We start from the raw sequence: 17,861 nt of genomic DNA, 5'->3' as shown, positions 1-17,861 counted from the left end.
CTGTCACCACATCATCTTCTAAAGATGATCTAGGTCAAAGAAGTCAAAAGGATAAGGTCAACCCCAAGGACAGAGAAAAGAAGAGCTCACCCCACACGTGGTTTGGAGTTGCTGGGACTGAGTGTCTCAGAAGCCTCGCGTGGCATCTGCCCTGGACCCAGAATTTTTGGAACATGATGCCTGATGCCTGTGCTGGATGACCTGGAGCCGGCTCGGGGGTGAGAGGCAGCTGCTCACTGCGGCGCTCACTGCTCCTGCCTCGATGAAGAAGCCTGTGAAAGTTTGGGGTTCTTTGCTACCCAAGAGGTCAAAATCAGCTTGTCCCGAGAGGCCTGGGCGTGCCTAGCTGGCAGGGCGTCCCAGACAGACGCAGCGCTGGTACTGTTATGCGAAAGGCACGCTCACTTTGCGCCTGAACGGATGTCGGTCAATGCGGAGACCACGGCCTGTGGGGCTGGAGGTCTCATCCTCAGAATGTGCTCAGGGTCTGGGGCTGGAGAGCAGCGTCTGCTCTCATGCCTTCTCCCTTCCTGCCCGTGATCCCCAGAGTCCTCAAACAGACTGTAAGGTGGCCAGGACGGGACAGCTCAATCTATCTTACACCAACGAGCCTACAGAAGCCAGCAGGTATCAGATGACTCTGACCTGGGCCGACTGGCACCACTCTGGGCTGCTCCGACCTCCCCAGGATCCTGCACTCCATTTAGTTTGGGAACTGCTGATTCAAACTGACACCCGGTCCAGCCAGGCACTATTCGGGGAGACCACGGAATGACGGCCAGGTGGCGCACATGGAGTGAAAACCCCTCTAATGTTTCTTCCATGCTACCATCATTTCCCAAAACCAGGTTCAGTGGAACTGGTTCCCGCAGACGCTGTATTTGTCCTCATGATAATTTGCATAATTGCAGCTACCATTTCCTGCCTACTGTGTGCCAAGCACTGTGCCAAGTGTTTGATATGGAATAACAAATCTGATCTTCCCAGGAACTTTATGAGATGGGCACTGCTGCATTTTACAGACGAGGAACTCAGGCGCTGAGAAGTTAGACAACTTGCCCAGGAACACACAGCTGGCAGGCGGCAGAGCTGGGCTGGAAGCCCGAGCCATTTACCTCCAGAGCACAGGCTTGTGAAACCAAGCAGACGTGTCTCTGCAGGATTTTTGAGCCTTTCATGTGCCGGCAGGCAGTGTAAATTCCCAAGAAGAGGAGACAGATTGTCATCTACCCCAGACTTTTTTCCCTTAGTTATATGACAGCCATTGACCGCCCACTCTGCCAATTACTGTGGCTTTGTCAAAGCCCATCCCTACTCAGTTCCGGGAGAGTAGCCTCCCACACACAAGGGCCCTGGCCTGAACCCTCCCTTTGCCCCTTCAGAGGCTGTCACTTCAGTCCTTGCTCGCATCCATGCCCCTGCCTGAAGTACCCTCCCTACCATGGCCCCCTCTCGAGCCCCAGGGGGGCACTACTGGAACACCAGGCACATGGAGCCTTTTGACCCATCTGGTATGACCTAGTGCTCCCGGAGAGGCAGAGCGCATGATGTTTAGAGTCTGACAGTCCTAACTCCACCACCAGCAGCCTGAGCTGGTCACCTGCCCCCCTCAGTAGAGTTTCCTTTATGAAACCGGCCTAAGACCAACTTTGAGGAAGCATTCCCAACTCTGCCTGCATGGTGCCTGGAACAGAGCAGGAGCTCAATCCAGAGAGGCTCTTTCTAGAGGAGACCCCTCCACACCCTCCTTCAGTCACAGCCCACCCAGCAGCTGGTCACTCAAAGCAGGGAATCAGTATGGGTTCATTCCTTAAACATTTCTTAAACTTCAGTTAGAAATGGCGGGATGTGTGTGAGTTCACCAACCTTCCCGACAGAGAAAAACACAAACACAGGCTGCCTGACCACATTTTAAATTCATGACCCCAAAATTCAGGTGGGTTCCCAGCGCATGCCTCCTGGCAGCCTTTCTCTGTTCCCTGGTGACATTCCCTTGCTCACCCACATGGCTGCTGCCCACCGTCTCCCCTCTCCCTCCACATCTACTCGTCCTCACTCTCCTCCAGTGACTTCGCTTCCTATGGCACACGCTGATGGTGGAATAAGACTCCCACAGTTTGCACCCTGCGTCCCTGCCCAGATGCCTTCTTCCCTGTAAGGTGGGATGCCCCCTCCTGAGCCTCAGTCCTCCCAAGGGTACCAGGCTCCGTCTTCTTTCATGCCATCAAGGCACTCCCCATTTCCACCCCAGAAGTCTCTATTCCTGCATCTGTGTTTGATTTCTCCGCCTAGCATATATCATCTGACATGCTATTTACTTGCTTTTCTGTCTCCACCAACTGGAACATAAATTCCGTGGAGTAGGACATTGTGCCAGTTTTGTTCACTGCTATATCCCCTGGCACCCAGAACAGCACCAGGCACGTAACAGCAGGCATAGGCCCCACATTCATGAATGAATGAATGAATGAATGAATGGCCAAGATCTTCACCGCCTTTCTGGACTAAATCACACCCACACCGCATCATCTATGACTTCCGGTTTTTGTTCCAAGCGTGGTGAGAACCTAAGACACTTATAAAAGGAATCAGTACAAAATCTTCCTATTCCTTTATGATCCCTGCCCTGGTCCCTGAAAATTGTTAATTTTCTCACCCTCGCCTAGTCGGACTGCAATTTTAAAGCAAATTACTATGAGCCTCTCTAAGCATTCAACTTGTTTTTCATAAATAGCTTGATGCTATTCATCGGCTTGTATAATATTTAATTAGATTGTGCAAGTATGATAATAAATACAAGTGGCATAAACAGGTTTGGGGACAAATGCGACTGACCTTTGGCATGCCTTTAACTTAGCTGCTGGAATGGAGGCACACAGGCTCTCCCCGTGAGCAGTGCTCAGGATTTCCAGAGGCAATGGAGAGCATGCATTAGCATGGTGGGTTGGTCAAACTGAAGTCACTTGGGTCCCAACTGTATGTTTTTTCCACAGTTGGTGTTCTCACAAAAGTTCAGAAGGATTTCTGGTCCCATCCCACTCTCCAAGGCCCTGTGCTTTGCAAAATGTCCTCACCATTCTTAATTCTCTGTTCTTCCTTAGGCAGTGGTGAGTATGCCGGACCTAGCGACTGAGTGAGCGGCGGAGACCTCCGTGTTGGCTTCGAGTGCTTGCGTTTGTTACCCTTTGATCCACCTGACTGGATCACATTACCCAGCAGCTCTGACTCATGAGGGTGAGGAAGAAATCTCCAAGGCGAGCGATATCGTGTTGCAGATCCAGTTTTTGGAACAGCTTTGTTCAACACAGCCCATTCAAAGCATATGGCACCAAGAATCCCATCAGTGTTTAAACCCTAAGAAGAGGATTCGTTATTTTGAGCAAAAATAAGGAAACACGCAAGGAAAGTCATCCATTGCTACGTATTTTGGGAGGCTCCCCTGGAGGACCCCCCCACCCTCACCTCTTAGGAGATGTCAAGTGTCAGAGACGGAATTCAAGGTCGGTACCACAGAGTGACCCTATTTTCAGGCCCAAAAATTGGGAAAAAAGAACATAGAAATCTGAGGGAATATTTGACTAGTCCGACCCCATGAAGTTCAGGATGTTCAGCTATGGTTAAAAGAACTCAAATCTTCGGTGTATGTACCAGTGCAGACTGGGAGGGGAAGACTATAATTCCACTAATACCTTTGAATTAACAAACTGTGCCGTACTGAGCTTCTGGCACACAATTTTCTGCCGGTCTCCATGGTTTATTGATTGGCTTTCCTTACACTTTTTTTTTTTTTTTTTTTTTTTTTTTAGACAGGGTTTCACCATATTGGCCGGGCTGGTCTCTAACTCCTGACCTCATGATGCCCGCCTCGGCCTCCCAAGGTGATGGACTACAGGCGTGAGCCACTGCCCCAGCCTCCTTATGCATTCTTAACCTTAAGGACTGTGCCCTGAGGCAGTAACACTGATTCTAATTAGCTATCACCAGCCTTTCCTTTTGACTTGATTTTAATGGGTCATTTACCTATGGATGGGACATTCTCTATTCCAGGCATCCCCAAACTTTTTACACAGGGGGCCAGTTCACTGTCCCTCAGACCGTTGGAGGGCCGCCACATACTGTGCTCCTCTCACTGACCACCAATGAAAGAGGTGCCCCTTCCTGAAGTGTGGCGGGGGGGCCGGATAAATGGCCTCAGGGAGCCAAATGCTGCCCGCGGGCCGTAGTTTGGGGACGCCTGCTCTATTCAGTCACCAGCAGTTAATTGCCCCAAGATTCCCATTTTAAACCAAGAGGTCATGAGTTCGGGTCGGATAAGCAGGTCACTGAGGCAGAGTGCCAGCTTTGGCTCTATTATCCTTCAAGATTTCTTCTTCTTTTTCTTCCACCAATACCGAGTTCCAGCCACATGCTCAGGGCTACGCTGGGTGCAGATGACTGCACACGTGCAGGACGCTCTGCTGGTGAATCTCCAACTCCCTCTTACCTACGGACACTCGGAAATGTCCCCAGCCCCTGCGCTGTCCCTCACTCATCTGTCATTAGGTGGTTGTAAGAATTAAAGAAAAACATAATTGAAAGTGTTCTGAGAGTTGAAACCTGCTGTAAGTCTATCAAAGAGATGGTAAACAAGCAAAGGCAAAGAATTCAAAACTAAAATCAGAAGAAATTAAGTGATGAGTAATACCGTGTCATTAAAAAAAAATACTCTAAAAGCCCTCTGAAGTCGGGATAAGACTAATTCGACAAACTGTTAAAAATGAAGATTTCAAAGTCCCACCACCAGAGATTATGGTTTAGTAGGATTGAAACTTTTAATCACCCAGGTGATTTTTTAATGTAGGTGGTCCACTGAGCAAACATCCTGGGGAGATAATCCAAACTAGGGCCCCATCACACACCCAGGAACACAGGCAGGAAACGGCACTTCCAGCTGTAATTAACAACACAAACTGAACCACAAAACGCCCTTACCTCGCCATGTGCCATACACAACTCAGAACACCACCTTCCTAAAACACCTGCTGTTAGCTGGCATCCATGGGCTGTGTCTGTAATTGTTAAAACTACTTTCAAAGGATATTAACCTATCGTTAATTACATGTTGAAATAATTTGGCACGGCGTATATTTCAACCACAATATCTGACACCAATTCATTGAGGTCTATCAAATGGTTAGCTCCTCTGTGAAGGCAAAGTTAACGCCGATTTTTTTCACTAAACTCGCTCGTAAAATTCAATCACAGGAGCCTAGCATAAGAATGAAGACAGTAAGAGTATAAAACTCACATCTGTAAACATATACACTGGCTACAGAGAAATTCCAAGACAATTCCAGAGTGACATCATGAATCCGTAAGAGAAATCCATTTCATGGGCAGGTTCATCAATCTCTGCTAAAGGTAGTGAACTATACAGGTACTTCCACGGGTTTGTAAGGGCCAGCTCTCTGAAACTATCCAGAGTCAACCACTTGGCATCAAATAGATTACTTATTCTAAACATAAATTAAAGGACATAGGATGGTAAAGAGAAGGAAACATTTTGTTTCAGAACTAAGCTACTTCACCTGGCCCCAAATATGTGGTGAGAAAGGAACTGATGGCACTTTTACCCAAACTTTTGTTTCATTATCTCCACAAATCATTTGTTTAACTCATGTGTTTTGGGAGCTTAAAAGAAAAAAAGCAGTTCATTATATGTATGTTATACTTAATACTCTCCTGTCTACATCACTTGTCCCACCAACATCACTTACCAGCACAGAACCAAGAGCCAAAATCTATTGTGTTTTGGTTTTTGGCTTTCTTGGAGACAGGGTCTCACTCTGTTGCCCAGGCAGGAACACAGTGGTTCAATCACAGCTCACTGCAGCCTTGGCTTCCTGGGCTTAAACAATCCTCCCGTCTCAGCCTCCTGAGTAGCTAGGACTACAAATGTGTGCCACTGTGCCTGGCTAACTTTTTTATTTTTTGTAGAGATAGTGGGGGTGGGAGGGGTGTCTCACTATGTTGCCCAGGCTGGTCTTGAACTCATGAGTTCAAATGATCCTCCCACCACAGCCTCCCGAACGAAGTGCTGGGATTACAGGTGTGAGCCACCACATCTGGTCAAGATTTATTGTTAATGAGTGAGCAAACCATGTCCCAAAATCCATGTTTTGGAATTAATGCACTTTGCTTAAAAGGAAGGTCCTTGGGAGATCTCTCAAGGCCTACCATTTCTTTGTTTACATATGATATTAACAGGACGACAGTGTAGCTTCCCAGCCCACAGACAATTCACAGAAGCATATCGGAAGGATGCCAGGAGGTGCAGACAATACCCATGAATGGCAGACGGAAGAGGAGATCTGAGGAATTAGGCTGTTCTCAAAAGTCACATCTCAAGCTTCTGGATTCTCTAGTGTAGGGTCAGGATCTCCTATATGCCAGAATCATCTTTTCTACAACAAAGTATTAATTGATGGTTACCTTGACCTTGAACCTTCAAAGAAGGGTGAAATGGAGTCCAGTGTAGTTTTATAAAGCAGAAAAGTAGCAGACACAATGAGACCACAGGCAGCAAATACCTGGCACTGCAGAACCACCCGCCTTCCTGCACACAAGGCAGCCCCGGGTCACTTAGCCAGCCCTCTTTCCCTGAGCATGAAAATCCAGTTCTATGCAGCACCCTGGGCAACTGGATGGAAACCTATCAACCGTGGCTTGGAGAGACTTCTGCGAAAACAGAGCGGGGAAAAGTTGACCCGAGGGAGTAAAGCTCATCCATCCTCTGGGCTGGTCAGTATCTAGATCTGCTCCTTCCTTAACAAAGCTGGATAGATAAGGTTCCATTCCTGGTAAATACACACACGAGGCCTAGGTGAAACCTTGGACATGCCAATTTCTCAGGAACATACAAAATGGGTTCATCCCAGGAAGGACAAAGACATCTATTCACCCCCAACACTTTTCAGCTCCTTCAAATCAGCTGGTGATTCTTGTCCACACTCTGGCAGGTGCTAAGTCACGTTCACTGCTGCTTAAAAGAGATGCCACTAGAAGAAGCCACAGAAGCATGACCAGGGGCTCCCTTCCACCTCCTCACTCCCAGATCTGCAGATGAGGTAGAACAGACTTGTGATTAAGAGACGAGTCAGACTGCCCGGACTTGACTCCTGGCTCCACCTCCTACCATCTGTGACTTAAGGCAAATCGCTTGACTTCCCTGTGCCTCAGTTTCCTCATTTGCAAAATGACAGAACATAAAAGTATTCATACGGTTCTTTTGAAGATTTAATGAGGTAATACATGAAAAGCCCTTCCTTAACATCGTGGCCAGTGAGCACATTGTAGGGGAATCACCCTTATATTATTATGGTTTCAGCAAATTGAGGTTATTTGGTTTTCATGGTTTTACAAAGCTAATGAAATGCTTTCTTCTGAACTTACCTTTTAAAAACTGACATACGGTTTTGAAAATCAAAACCAAGAGAAATAGAAAGTTACAGGGAAAGGTGATAGGATAAGAATGAATCACCTTTTTTCTCATTTTGAATTGAAAAATGATTTCCTGTCTTACAGCTCACTTTAGTTCTGATGAGTAGGAGCATCTGCTATAAAAAGGAAGCAGCTCTGGCCTGGCAAAGACACAGCAAAGGCCCCCAGTGTCAGTGGTGGCCAAACCAGGAGTTACAGGCCACTCGAGAGCTTTCTCTCTGGGCAGAGGCAGGAGATAATGAGGGAATGTTCTGGCTACTGCAACGCATGCTGTCACGAAATCTTATACATGCAGGCCAGGCTCAACTTCTCATCAGAGTCAAACTGAGATTAGAGAGGACATCATTCAATCATAACAGTGATGCTGACAGCAAATGATGGGGACAGCACTCGCTAGGGTGGACAGCATCTGTGGCCCTTGCAGGCTCCTCTAAAGTCTTTGTGGCAATCTTTTGTGGTCAGATTGATTTTTCCCATTTCACAGACAGGAAAACTGGGGCTCAGAAAGGCCGAGTAGCTTGCATAGGTTAAGCTTATGGACTTATACTGATAAAGCCACAATTCAAATATTTTAGTCATTCAACAAATATTTATTGAGCAACTACTACATGCCAGGCTCCATTCTTTTAATAGACGCTGGGAACGCAGCAGTGAAGAAAAAGTTCCTGCCTGGGTAGAACTCTCATCCAAGAAGGGAGAGACCATAGAGCCAACAAACCGAATGAGTCCACAACAGAAAGTACGGAAGGCTTGAGGGTCTTCAACAGTGAAGAACACAGAGGGCTGAGGGACCGGGCAGTGCGGCAGATCGATGGTCAGAAAAGGCTTCTTGCAGGAGGTGCCAGCTGATGAGACTTCGAGGTCCAGAGCCGATGCCCTTACCTACATTCCGCTGCCCGTCATGAAATCCCAGCAGAACCTCAACCCAGGCTAGTGCTGGCCTGCACCTCGCCATCTCTTTTTGTGGAACACAAGTGGCCTTCAGGAAATTCTGAACTTTGTATTTCCATTCTTCTGTCATCGCAGCAGGCCAGGCTGAACTGAAGCTCTGTCTCGACTTGCACTGCTACCACGAGGGGCCCTGGTCTCAGACCGAGAAAGGCTCCAGGATCCCACGAGAATGAACATCCGGAGCCCAGGTACCAAGCTTGTCCAACATGCAGCCCAACACAAATTCATAAACTTTCTGAAAACATTTTAAGTTTTTTTTGTGGGGTTTTTTTTTTTTTTTTTTTCTTAGCTTATTAGCTATCGTCAGTGTTACTGTATGTTACGCGTGGCCTAAGGTAATTTTTCCATCGTGGATCAAAGAAGCCAAAAGATTAGGCATCCCTGCTCTATACTCTCCATGAGCTGTGGCTCAACCACTCCGCACTTGCCTAGGCCGAGAATAGATCATTCTAGGAGCCTTCAGGAGTGTTCTAAAAATTCTCACAAAAGCTCTAGCCTCACTGAAGCATAGAACCACCCACTCATGAAATGAATAGAAACCTGTTTCTCAGTTTCCGCGAAGGACTTTCTCTTTCAGGGCTTTTGAAAAGTGAGTCGTTTCTGCAACAGCCTCTCCCGCAAGTTCGTTCGTGATCACCGTCATCCAAGTTCACCACATGCTGCCCCTTTCCACCCGGGGCAGGCTACTAAGACCTGGCGGTTTCCTCCGCGGTGACTCCCTAGGTCTGTTTTTATGAAGACTTGAGCACCTGATGCCGGTTAAGTGTCCGTGGTCACCACCAGGCCACCACAGCCATCGGCCACTGGATCCTCACTGGGAACACGTGCCGCCTCCTGTAATGCGCACGGTAATAGCATGTAGGGGGCACAGAGCTTCACTGCAGGCCAGGAAGCTGGGACTCAGCTGGCAGCGTGCCCTGCCTCTCAGTAACTAACAGTACCCAGGTAAGGAACACCCAGATGGGTAGGCATTCAATGCCCATGTTTTTTTTTTTTTGTTTTGTTTTTTGTTTTTTTTTTTGCGTCCTACACACCCTGTCTGCACAGCAAAACTGCTCTCTGGCCATCAGCATGTCATGTGGGGGACCCAACAGTTAGGTACATTCAAGTCTCTCTAAAACCCAAGAGCAGTTGGGTTTTAGTTGGGAGTTGAACTTAGCTCTGGAATCAGATGGCTGGGTTTGGGGTCCCCACTTGTAGCTGTGGAACATAATTCAAGCGATGTTGCCTCTCTCAGACTTGGTTGATCTGTCTGTAAATGAGAATACTATCTCTGTCAGGTGGTGGGAGAGCTCAAAATAGGAAGCACTCAGAAAAGCGTTCTGTGCGTTGAAAAGGCCAGTGACACTCCAGGCACATCCTCAACTCCCTCCATACTGGTTAGCTATACCCCAAGGGTCCTCCAAGAGACCGAGGACAGAGTCCTTCAGATCTACAGCCTGACACCTTGATGATCCAGATTGGCTGCAGAAAGATGTTTTCTGAATGGCTAACTGAATCACAACAGGAGAATGTGCCTGAATTCACAAGTCCAATAATAGCTTGGAAATAGAAGCCATCTGAAAGTGCTCTAAACTCTAGCTGGGTTGGCAAGGATTGGATGCGATTATAAAAAGCAAGTGAGAAGAGAATGTTACTGCAAGGAAAATTGAATCCATATGAGTTTTAAATAACTTCATTTCAGTAAAAAAAATATTAAATATATTTTGGGGCAATAATTAAATACTAAAACAAATTAAACTGCTGTATATTGAAATGGCTTTTAAGTTAAAAAAATTTAAATTGCCTCAACTGTGTCCTAAGGCCTAAATGCCCTTTCGTAAACTTACCTGCGAAACAAATTCCAGGTCTTTTTTATTTTAAAAGTGAGTCCTATTTTAAAAATACATTCAGATTTAATGCTAAGATTCAGTAGATATCTAATTAGGATTCCATATTATGTCATACGCTCCTGTTAGTTAAAACATGGGTAAGGAAATATTCTTAGCTTAAATCAGTTCTGAATCAGAACATAAAGCTGGACTTTAAAATCCACCTGTAGCTTTCCGTGGTTGCTGAAATGACACTCCAGGTCTCTCTCCCCTCACGAAGTAGCTCAGCTGGCACCTATGAAAGGATGCTCAGAAACATGGCTGCTTCTGCCGACTTCCTGCCACGGTTTATGAGTTGGACATGGGAAGGCACATTTAGGCGCCAATGTCTTCCATAAAACGTTGATGTTCTCCAGAACGTCCACCTAAATTTCTATTTTAAAAAAGAGCTGAAAGGAAATCCAGCTGGCAGACGGGAGGTAGAAATGCAAGCATGTACAAATCTTATTACCCACAACAGGTCAACTTTATTCTAATAAAAGTACTTTTAATGACTCACAATTGGATGTAATTTCTGCAACTGCAAGTAATTTAGAGTCATGATGGTTCTCTCAATTCTTATTCTTAATCCAGAAAACTAAATGAAACCTACATACACCCCCTCCAGGTTCTAATTCTGAAGTTTTAAAAATAACATTTGGGTAGAAAGTAAATACCTCTTTGTTTTGCATGTAACAAACACACTGGGGAAGTGGGGAGGCGGCCTAGACCAACTTTCTTTTTGGGTTCATGCCCAGCAGGTCAAGGTTCTCTGCTGTTAATCTGAGGAGATGCCTGATCATTCCAGGACCTTTAGAATCATCTCCAAAAGCAAAGGGTATTACTATAATGAGCTTAGCTTCTGTTAAACAGTCACATTGCCATTGGTGAAGCAGATGGCTCTATACAGCCAGCTTGATGGACTTGATCTGATTGGTCTGTGATGGGGGTAGTGTATTCCACAGTGAGGGGGAAACTAAAGGCAAATCCCAAGAATGTCTCACTGCATCGGGAAGATTTCCTTGCCCACAAATGACTGCTCTACTTGCTCACTAATGCTGAAAAAGCTTTTATGGAGAAAGTATTGTGGCCTGTTTTCTACATTTAGAAGAAATAAATTTTTATTTTGTTAAAAAAAAAAAAAAACCTACCTATAAAGATGGACTGCACAGTGTAGCTTGGAGTTCAAATCTCAACTTGCCACCCTGGGAGTTGCGTGCCCTTGGAACAAAGTCATTTTCCCCAAATCTGTTTCTCCATTGGTAAGTGGCACTAACCGCAGACTGTCATTGCCAAGACTTTTTTTGTGGATTCTCAGTGAAGCACCCAGCCCACAGCAAGTGTTGGAAAGCCACGCTGAATCCACTGTAAAGTGTTAGATCATTTCCACGACCACTCAGAGGAAGCAGCGCAAGGGCAGAAGGTGGGGAGGGAGAAAGTGGCATGACCCTGTGTAGGTGGCAGCAAGGATCGGCCCTGGGGCCTCAGGGCTGCAGCACAGACATCTGTGGCACCATCAAAAGCAGTTTTGCGCTTTTTTCCCTATGTGGCACCTACTCAGACCTCAAACCTTATTCAACTTCTATTTTGACATTAGATGTTTTGTCAATGGTCACGTGAATGTCATCATCCCCACCCATCTGGACCTTTATTCCTTTTATCCCATGATACTGTGTATTCAAGGTCCGGCTTATGAGGCAAACCCTTGAGGAAAGGTCAAGCCCCCAGAAGGGCAGGGCCCAGTGGGGCTTGGGCCTTGGAATCAACATAAGCCGGAAAGAAAGTACACAACAGACCTGTGGTGCCTTCACCCTCAAGGCCCACCACCTCCTCTTTCCACCAAGTGCACACGGCTCAGGATTGGCTTCAGAGTAACGCTGATGCCTCAACCGCAGATGCCGGCCTGCTCAGCCTTAGGAAGAATGGGGAAACAGCAGCGCCCACTTTGCAGGACTGTAACAAGCACACGCGGCACTGCGAGGCCTAAACAACACCGTCCTGTAGCAACTGACAGCCACACTTCCATTATTTTTCCCACATTAAATCCAGAAATTATCCTGTGCCTTGAATTTACCTGGGGTCCTTAAAGTACCTATTACCCAGGCAGGCCCCAGCCCTGAATGGACTAATTGGAAGGTCCACTTGCAGGCCCTTGGAACTAGTGGTTTTGACAAGCTCCCCAGATGAAGTGTGGAACCCATGGTGTTGGAGGGCAGGGCTTTGCGGCTCCCTGTTTTGTTAAGTCTAGCAAACTGGCCCGTCCACACCTCCGAGGCCCTGGAACATCCGCTCAGTAGCAGTTCCAACAGCAGTGCTTTACCAGAACCTTCACCAAGGCTGCCTGAAGCGGCAGCTGCAGGGGTGGTGCCATCAGGAGGGACAGAGGCCACGGCTGCAGGGCCAATAAAGGCTGACGGGGAACGACAAGCTATTTTCTGTAACTATCAGCCTCATTTTGGAAGCACTTGAAATGTGGCCTTTATATCCGTGTCAACCCTTTCCTCATCTGCCTGTGCTCGAATCCACTTTCAAGGTAAATTGCCCTTTATGATTCTTTTTATGGATTTAAGTCAATATATTCAAAGCGAGGTTCAATATCAAATCAAAATCCACATGAATAAAATATCAAATGCATTAAGTGAGCTATGATTTTAGTAGAGTCATTTTAAGTATTAAAAGCCTGCAGTCATCTGGAGATCGGCACTCAGATATTAAGCTAGAAGCATCTCCTTGACCACCTAGCCTTTGGGGAATTGTAACAGCGAGGAGGTTTGGAATATGAAATATAAAATGGGGGGGAAAGCCACTATGAAAAAATAAGCCCCACAGAGGTCAGGATTTCTGTCCATCTTGTTCAGTGCTGTATCCTAAGCACCTAGAACACAGCCAGGCATACACTAAGCACTCCATGAATTAAGTTGATTTTATAAACTACTTATAATAGCCAAGTTAAGACAGCCAGCCTAGCACGGCATTCACTAGAAGCACTGCCAAATGTGTCAATGGTAACAGGGACAGAAGGCTTTAATTAGCTTTTCATTTTTTTAAAAAAATGTTTACATCTTTAATAAAGGAGCCAACACAACCCGAACAGGGCAGCTTCTCCCTTGGAGAGACGGATGTGACGTGGCTCCTTGGTGACTCCTCCAGTAACCATCCGAGTCCCTGTCGTGTTCCAGGCGCTGCTGGCAGAGCCGGGGACACTGTGGAGACCTAGCCATTGCCCCACGCTTTCAGTCCAGTGCTTGTGTCTGACAAGTATCTAGAACCAGGAAAAAGATCTCCTAGGAGCACTCAGAAACCAGCCAGTCCACTACTCTCCACTATTTGCAGATTGGGAACTGTGATCCAGAATGTAAAAGAACTCGCCCAAGGCTAAAACACCAAAGACAAAGCCACTGAGGGCACTTGTTTACTTCTGAAGGCACAGGGAATGGATGAACCCTCGGCAGACGGGTTAGGATGGAAACCCAGTTCTCCCCCAAGACCATGTCTTTCTTACAATGTTAACTCCTCACAGGAGACTGCTGTATATTCAGTACTCATTTGTTTAAAACTACTATTATTGAAGACCACTTCCAGATTCCTACCAACCTCTCTCCTCCGTGTCTTTCTAAGGAAGGAATATCGTATGCCAGAATCTGGCCAAGGGAGGCTGGCTATCCCTTCGCCACCTTTCCCCGACAAGCAGTGACAGACAGATGTGGTTACCAAAGTGCTATGATGATGAACTACAGGAAACTGCTTATGGTCAGCCATTTTTCATTTTAAAAAGCCCCAGCAATTTCATATAAACTGAGTATGTCACAACTTTTTGGTTTCATTCTTTGGAGATCCATAGAAATAAACATCAATCCACAAACTAGAATAAACTGTCAGGAAGCACAGAGGATGCTAGACCCCATCAATGAAATTATTTTATATTTCACTCTTACCCAAGTGAGTTCACAAGGTACTTCTCGGCACCGTTGTCTGACTACGTGGCCACCCTCTATAGAGAATTCCAACTGGAATGAGCACATATTCAGTTACTGTCAAATAGGCACAAGTGAACAGACGCCAGGTGAGCTGAGCAGATGCCGCACTTTCAGAGTGCGGGCTTTTCAACAGTCCTCCAGACACCGTTTCCCCCCAACTGCTCCCAATTATGTACAAAATGCAGTCCTTTCACAGATGTTTAGAAAGTTTTTTATTGGTTACAGTGATATAAAATGCATTAAATTCTCCCCTAGTTATTAACTGTTTGCAGCAATAGCACAAAAAATCTTTTTAAAAATACATCTGACAAGCCCCAACGATTTCAATGCTGGGAGGGAAAAACAGCAAACACCACTCCTATCTGTCTATCATAAACCTCTCTCTGTCTCAAGGCTACATTGGTTAAAATCAACGGACAACCCTTTTTTGTATGTCAAATTGTAAATTTTAATGTTTCATTAGAATAGTCTTTTATAGCACTCTCCAAAAAGAAGCAATAAAATAACTAACAGCAAACTTCAGTACAGGAGCACTCTCTGGGTTAACAACGCCAACAAAAAAAGTGAAATGTAAATCACATATAATACAATTGAAGCGTCCAAAACAATTTAAATAATTTTAAATATTTTATTTTTAAACTGCTACAAATGCTTTATACAATATTTCAACATAAAGTCCCCATAACAGAAATGTAACAAAATGGGAATGATAGTGGAAGGATTAAAGTGGCACAAATTCACCAAACAAATATTAAACTACACATTTTTAAGAGGTAGATTACTTTTGAAGTTGAGAACAAAAAACAGTATGAATAAAACCTAGCCGTTTTCCACCAACTCAGTCATTAATTTAGAGGGAGGCATAAAAATGCAAGGAGAAATGTTATTAATATACTTAAAGAAGAGGCCAATTTGTTTTTAATCTCTATCAGAGATGGAAGTGTAAAACCTGGTATGCAAATTCATTTATACTTACATGCAGACATACATCTACGCAGGCCTGGGATGCACCTGTGCATCGATATATTGCTACACAGTCTCTGATAATAGTTATAAATTAGTGCCAGATAAGAATCTGAGAGGATAATGTCCATTTGGACATACAAACACAACACCAGAATAGGCATAAAAAAGAGTCCGTATCCAAACTGGTTTCCTCTCCATTACACTGGCAATCTACTTGTGATTAAAAAAAAACAAAAAAACCCAAAAAATAACCAGGGTAAGAGATCAGCTAAATGCCTCTCTCTGTCTACAGTTAATTTTAAAGAAAGGCATCAAGAGCTGATGATATGTGACCAAAACGTTTTAAATGAGTGCATCCAAATTTGTCATCCCTGAAACCTACAACAAACTACTGCTAAAACAGAGAACTTGCTTTGCAAGGTTAAGTTCAAATCATTCCTTTCTCTGCTACATGCCAAAAATAAGGGCCACGCTCAGATCTGAGGTACCAGTCCCGTGACGAGGCGCCAGTTCATCTGGCCTGTCTTACAGTGCCCTTCTCTTTGGATCTCAATCACCCGGGAGCCCAGCATGCGCGTTGGGCCCCACCGAAGCAGCAGATGCCTGACTCTAAGCCTGCCGGCAATCAGTTGTATGTTAGGATTTTTGAGTCAGCTTCAACTGGTCTTGCAAGCTTGGTAGATTTCGTATCCTTTGCCGTAGTGCTTATCCTAAGTTGAGCATGCAATACCTTTTAGTCAATTAAGGTTTGTTTTGTTTTGGGGGCTTTTCTACAGGAAGTTCCTAGAAAATAAGAAAACTGAAGATAAATGACAACATAACATAACCTTACATGAATTGCCCATGTTAAAGAAAAAGGTGAACAGACCATAAGACAAATGTTATTCAGACAACAACACATAAATGACTGAAGGCATTCAGGAAGGAGCATCCTATTCAGAAGACATACCCTGCAAGGAACTACAGGCATTTCCAAGGGGTATAGCAGACATGGAGACGTGAAAAATTGGCACTTTATTTTTTTAATCAATTCATGGTAAAAGAAAAAACTTGGTCTAGAATTTCATTTTGCTTCTCTACCTTTAAGTTTTCTTGACTGGCTACAATGGGAACTCGGTTCGAAAAGCAAAAAGTGGCTCTAAAAGGAGCGTTAAAGAACATAACGCCACCTTGGGGTTTACCAAGGTGAAAGGTTTAGGAAGTGAGTAGAGACTATACCTCTTTCCTTCCTTTTCTGCTTTATGGGAGCCCTTGGCAATGAACCCTTAGCAACAGATTTAAACTTAGCACCACAGAAAGCCACAGTGTGGGGTTGGGGTGGATCACTGCATTAAGAGCTGCAGCAGGAGAACCTGAATGACTGTGGCGTGCCTGGTTTCCTGTGTTTTGTCCTAAGAAAACTATTTGGAGCACATGGCTTTTTTACACCCTGTCTGGCCCTATGGCTTGTGTTCCAGAAAATGACCCTCAGTGTTCAGTAGAAAACTCATGGAAAAAATCACGTGGCTGATTGCAAGCATATATTTGAAAAACCGTGGAATCCTAAAGTGGCATTCAAATGTAAAATACCTGAGTATTGAAAACCAGCTCCTAATCACAATCTGTTGTAAGGAAATACACAGGACAAGGACGTGCTGCCTGTTTTGTACTAAGTCCCTGCCTACCCAATGTAAGCAAAGCAAGCTGCAAACAGAGTGAAAGTGAGTATTCCTCAACACACAACAGATGTGATGACTCCTGGTGTTAGCAATTCTCCCTACACAAAATTTAGAACTAGAACTATACCTAAACAGGAAGACGACTGTAGTTCAAACAACTCCTTATCAGTGTAATACAATGAATATGCGCTGAGGACAAGGCCTCCTCTGTAAGAGCCCTGAGCAGGACGTTAATGACAGTCATCACATTCCCCAGGTCTGAGTTTAGGAATCCCAGTTTTGTACTAAATTCACTATAAAGTACTAAGACCAAAACAAATACTTGGAAGAAATGTCCACTTTTGTGTCCAGATAGTCAAACTATATCTTGATGAACATCTGTCTTCCAATTCCCAAGAACACTTCTTAGGTTTATGGCCACTTGGTAAGCGGACCCCTGGATCACATTCCTGACCTGCAGATGTGTCCACAGCACAGTTCCAGCACCTCATACAGAGGAGGAAGAGTTGCCACCAATGCCTGTCATTTACTCTCTACAGTAAGAACAATACCAATGTTTTCTTTCTTATCTGATTCTTCTGTGCTTCCTTTTAGGCCAAATGTCAACTCCAGCAAGGTAACCCTCTGTTAACTATCAAACAAAGCAAAATAATGACAATTAACTGGAGCGAGGCAGAGACAGAACTTTTAAGGCACGTTTGTAGCCTTAAGGGTTCTTTAAAAGACACTGTGTAGAGGCTATCTGAATGAACTTCATAAATTTATAGTCACTCTGACAGCTTTTCCTTACAGAATGTAATTTTTTCAAATCAACTTTAACCTTGAACTGTGTAAGTAGGACCCAGCACAAAACAAGTGTTTCTTTTAGATAATACCGAAGACAAAAAGGGACAAAAACAGTAGTACATTCTAAAGCATCGACCACCTGGGAGGCGTTTTATAGTACAATCTGTGAAAACGAAGGCACATTGTGGTTGCTG

At 45.0% G+C, this 17,861-nt stretch overlaps 1 protein-coding gene across 9 annotated transcripts in view; it reads right to left on the bottom strand.

Moving 5' to 3' along the window:
- Positions 1-17,861, bottom strand: part of PRDM2 (PR/SET domain 2) — a 124,705-nt gene that overhangs the window by 18,200 nt on the left and 88,644 nt on the right. Inside the window, exon 9 of one of the 9 annotated variants that reach the window (XM_074380091.1) lies at positions 14,872-16,006. The exons of the other annotated variants lie outside the window; for them this stretch is intronic. Within the exon in view, the coding sequence (XP_074236192.1) occupies positions 15,994-16,006 (13 nt within the window). The 3' untranslated portion in view covers positions 14,872-15,993. Of the gene's footprint in view, positions 1-14,871; positions 16,007-17,861 lie in introns of those variants that run through there. 9 annotated transcript variants of the gene reach the window in all.

The sequence above is a fragment of the Saimiri boliviensis genome, chromosome 11, assembly GCF_048565385.1.
Source record: "Saimiri boliviensis isolate mSaiBol1 chromosome 11, mSaiBol1.pri, whole genome shotgun sequence".
In the NCBI taxonomy this organism is placed as follows: Eukaryota; Metazoa; Chordata; class Mammalia; order Primates; family Cebidae; genus Saimiri; species Saimiri boliviensis.
The sequence above is the reverse complement of the archived record's forward strand: the minus strand, read 5'-3'. Positions and strand labels throughout refer to the sequence as shown.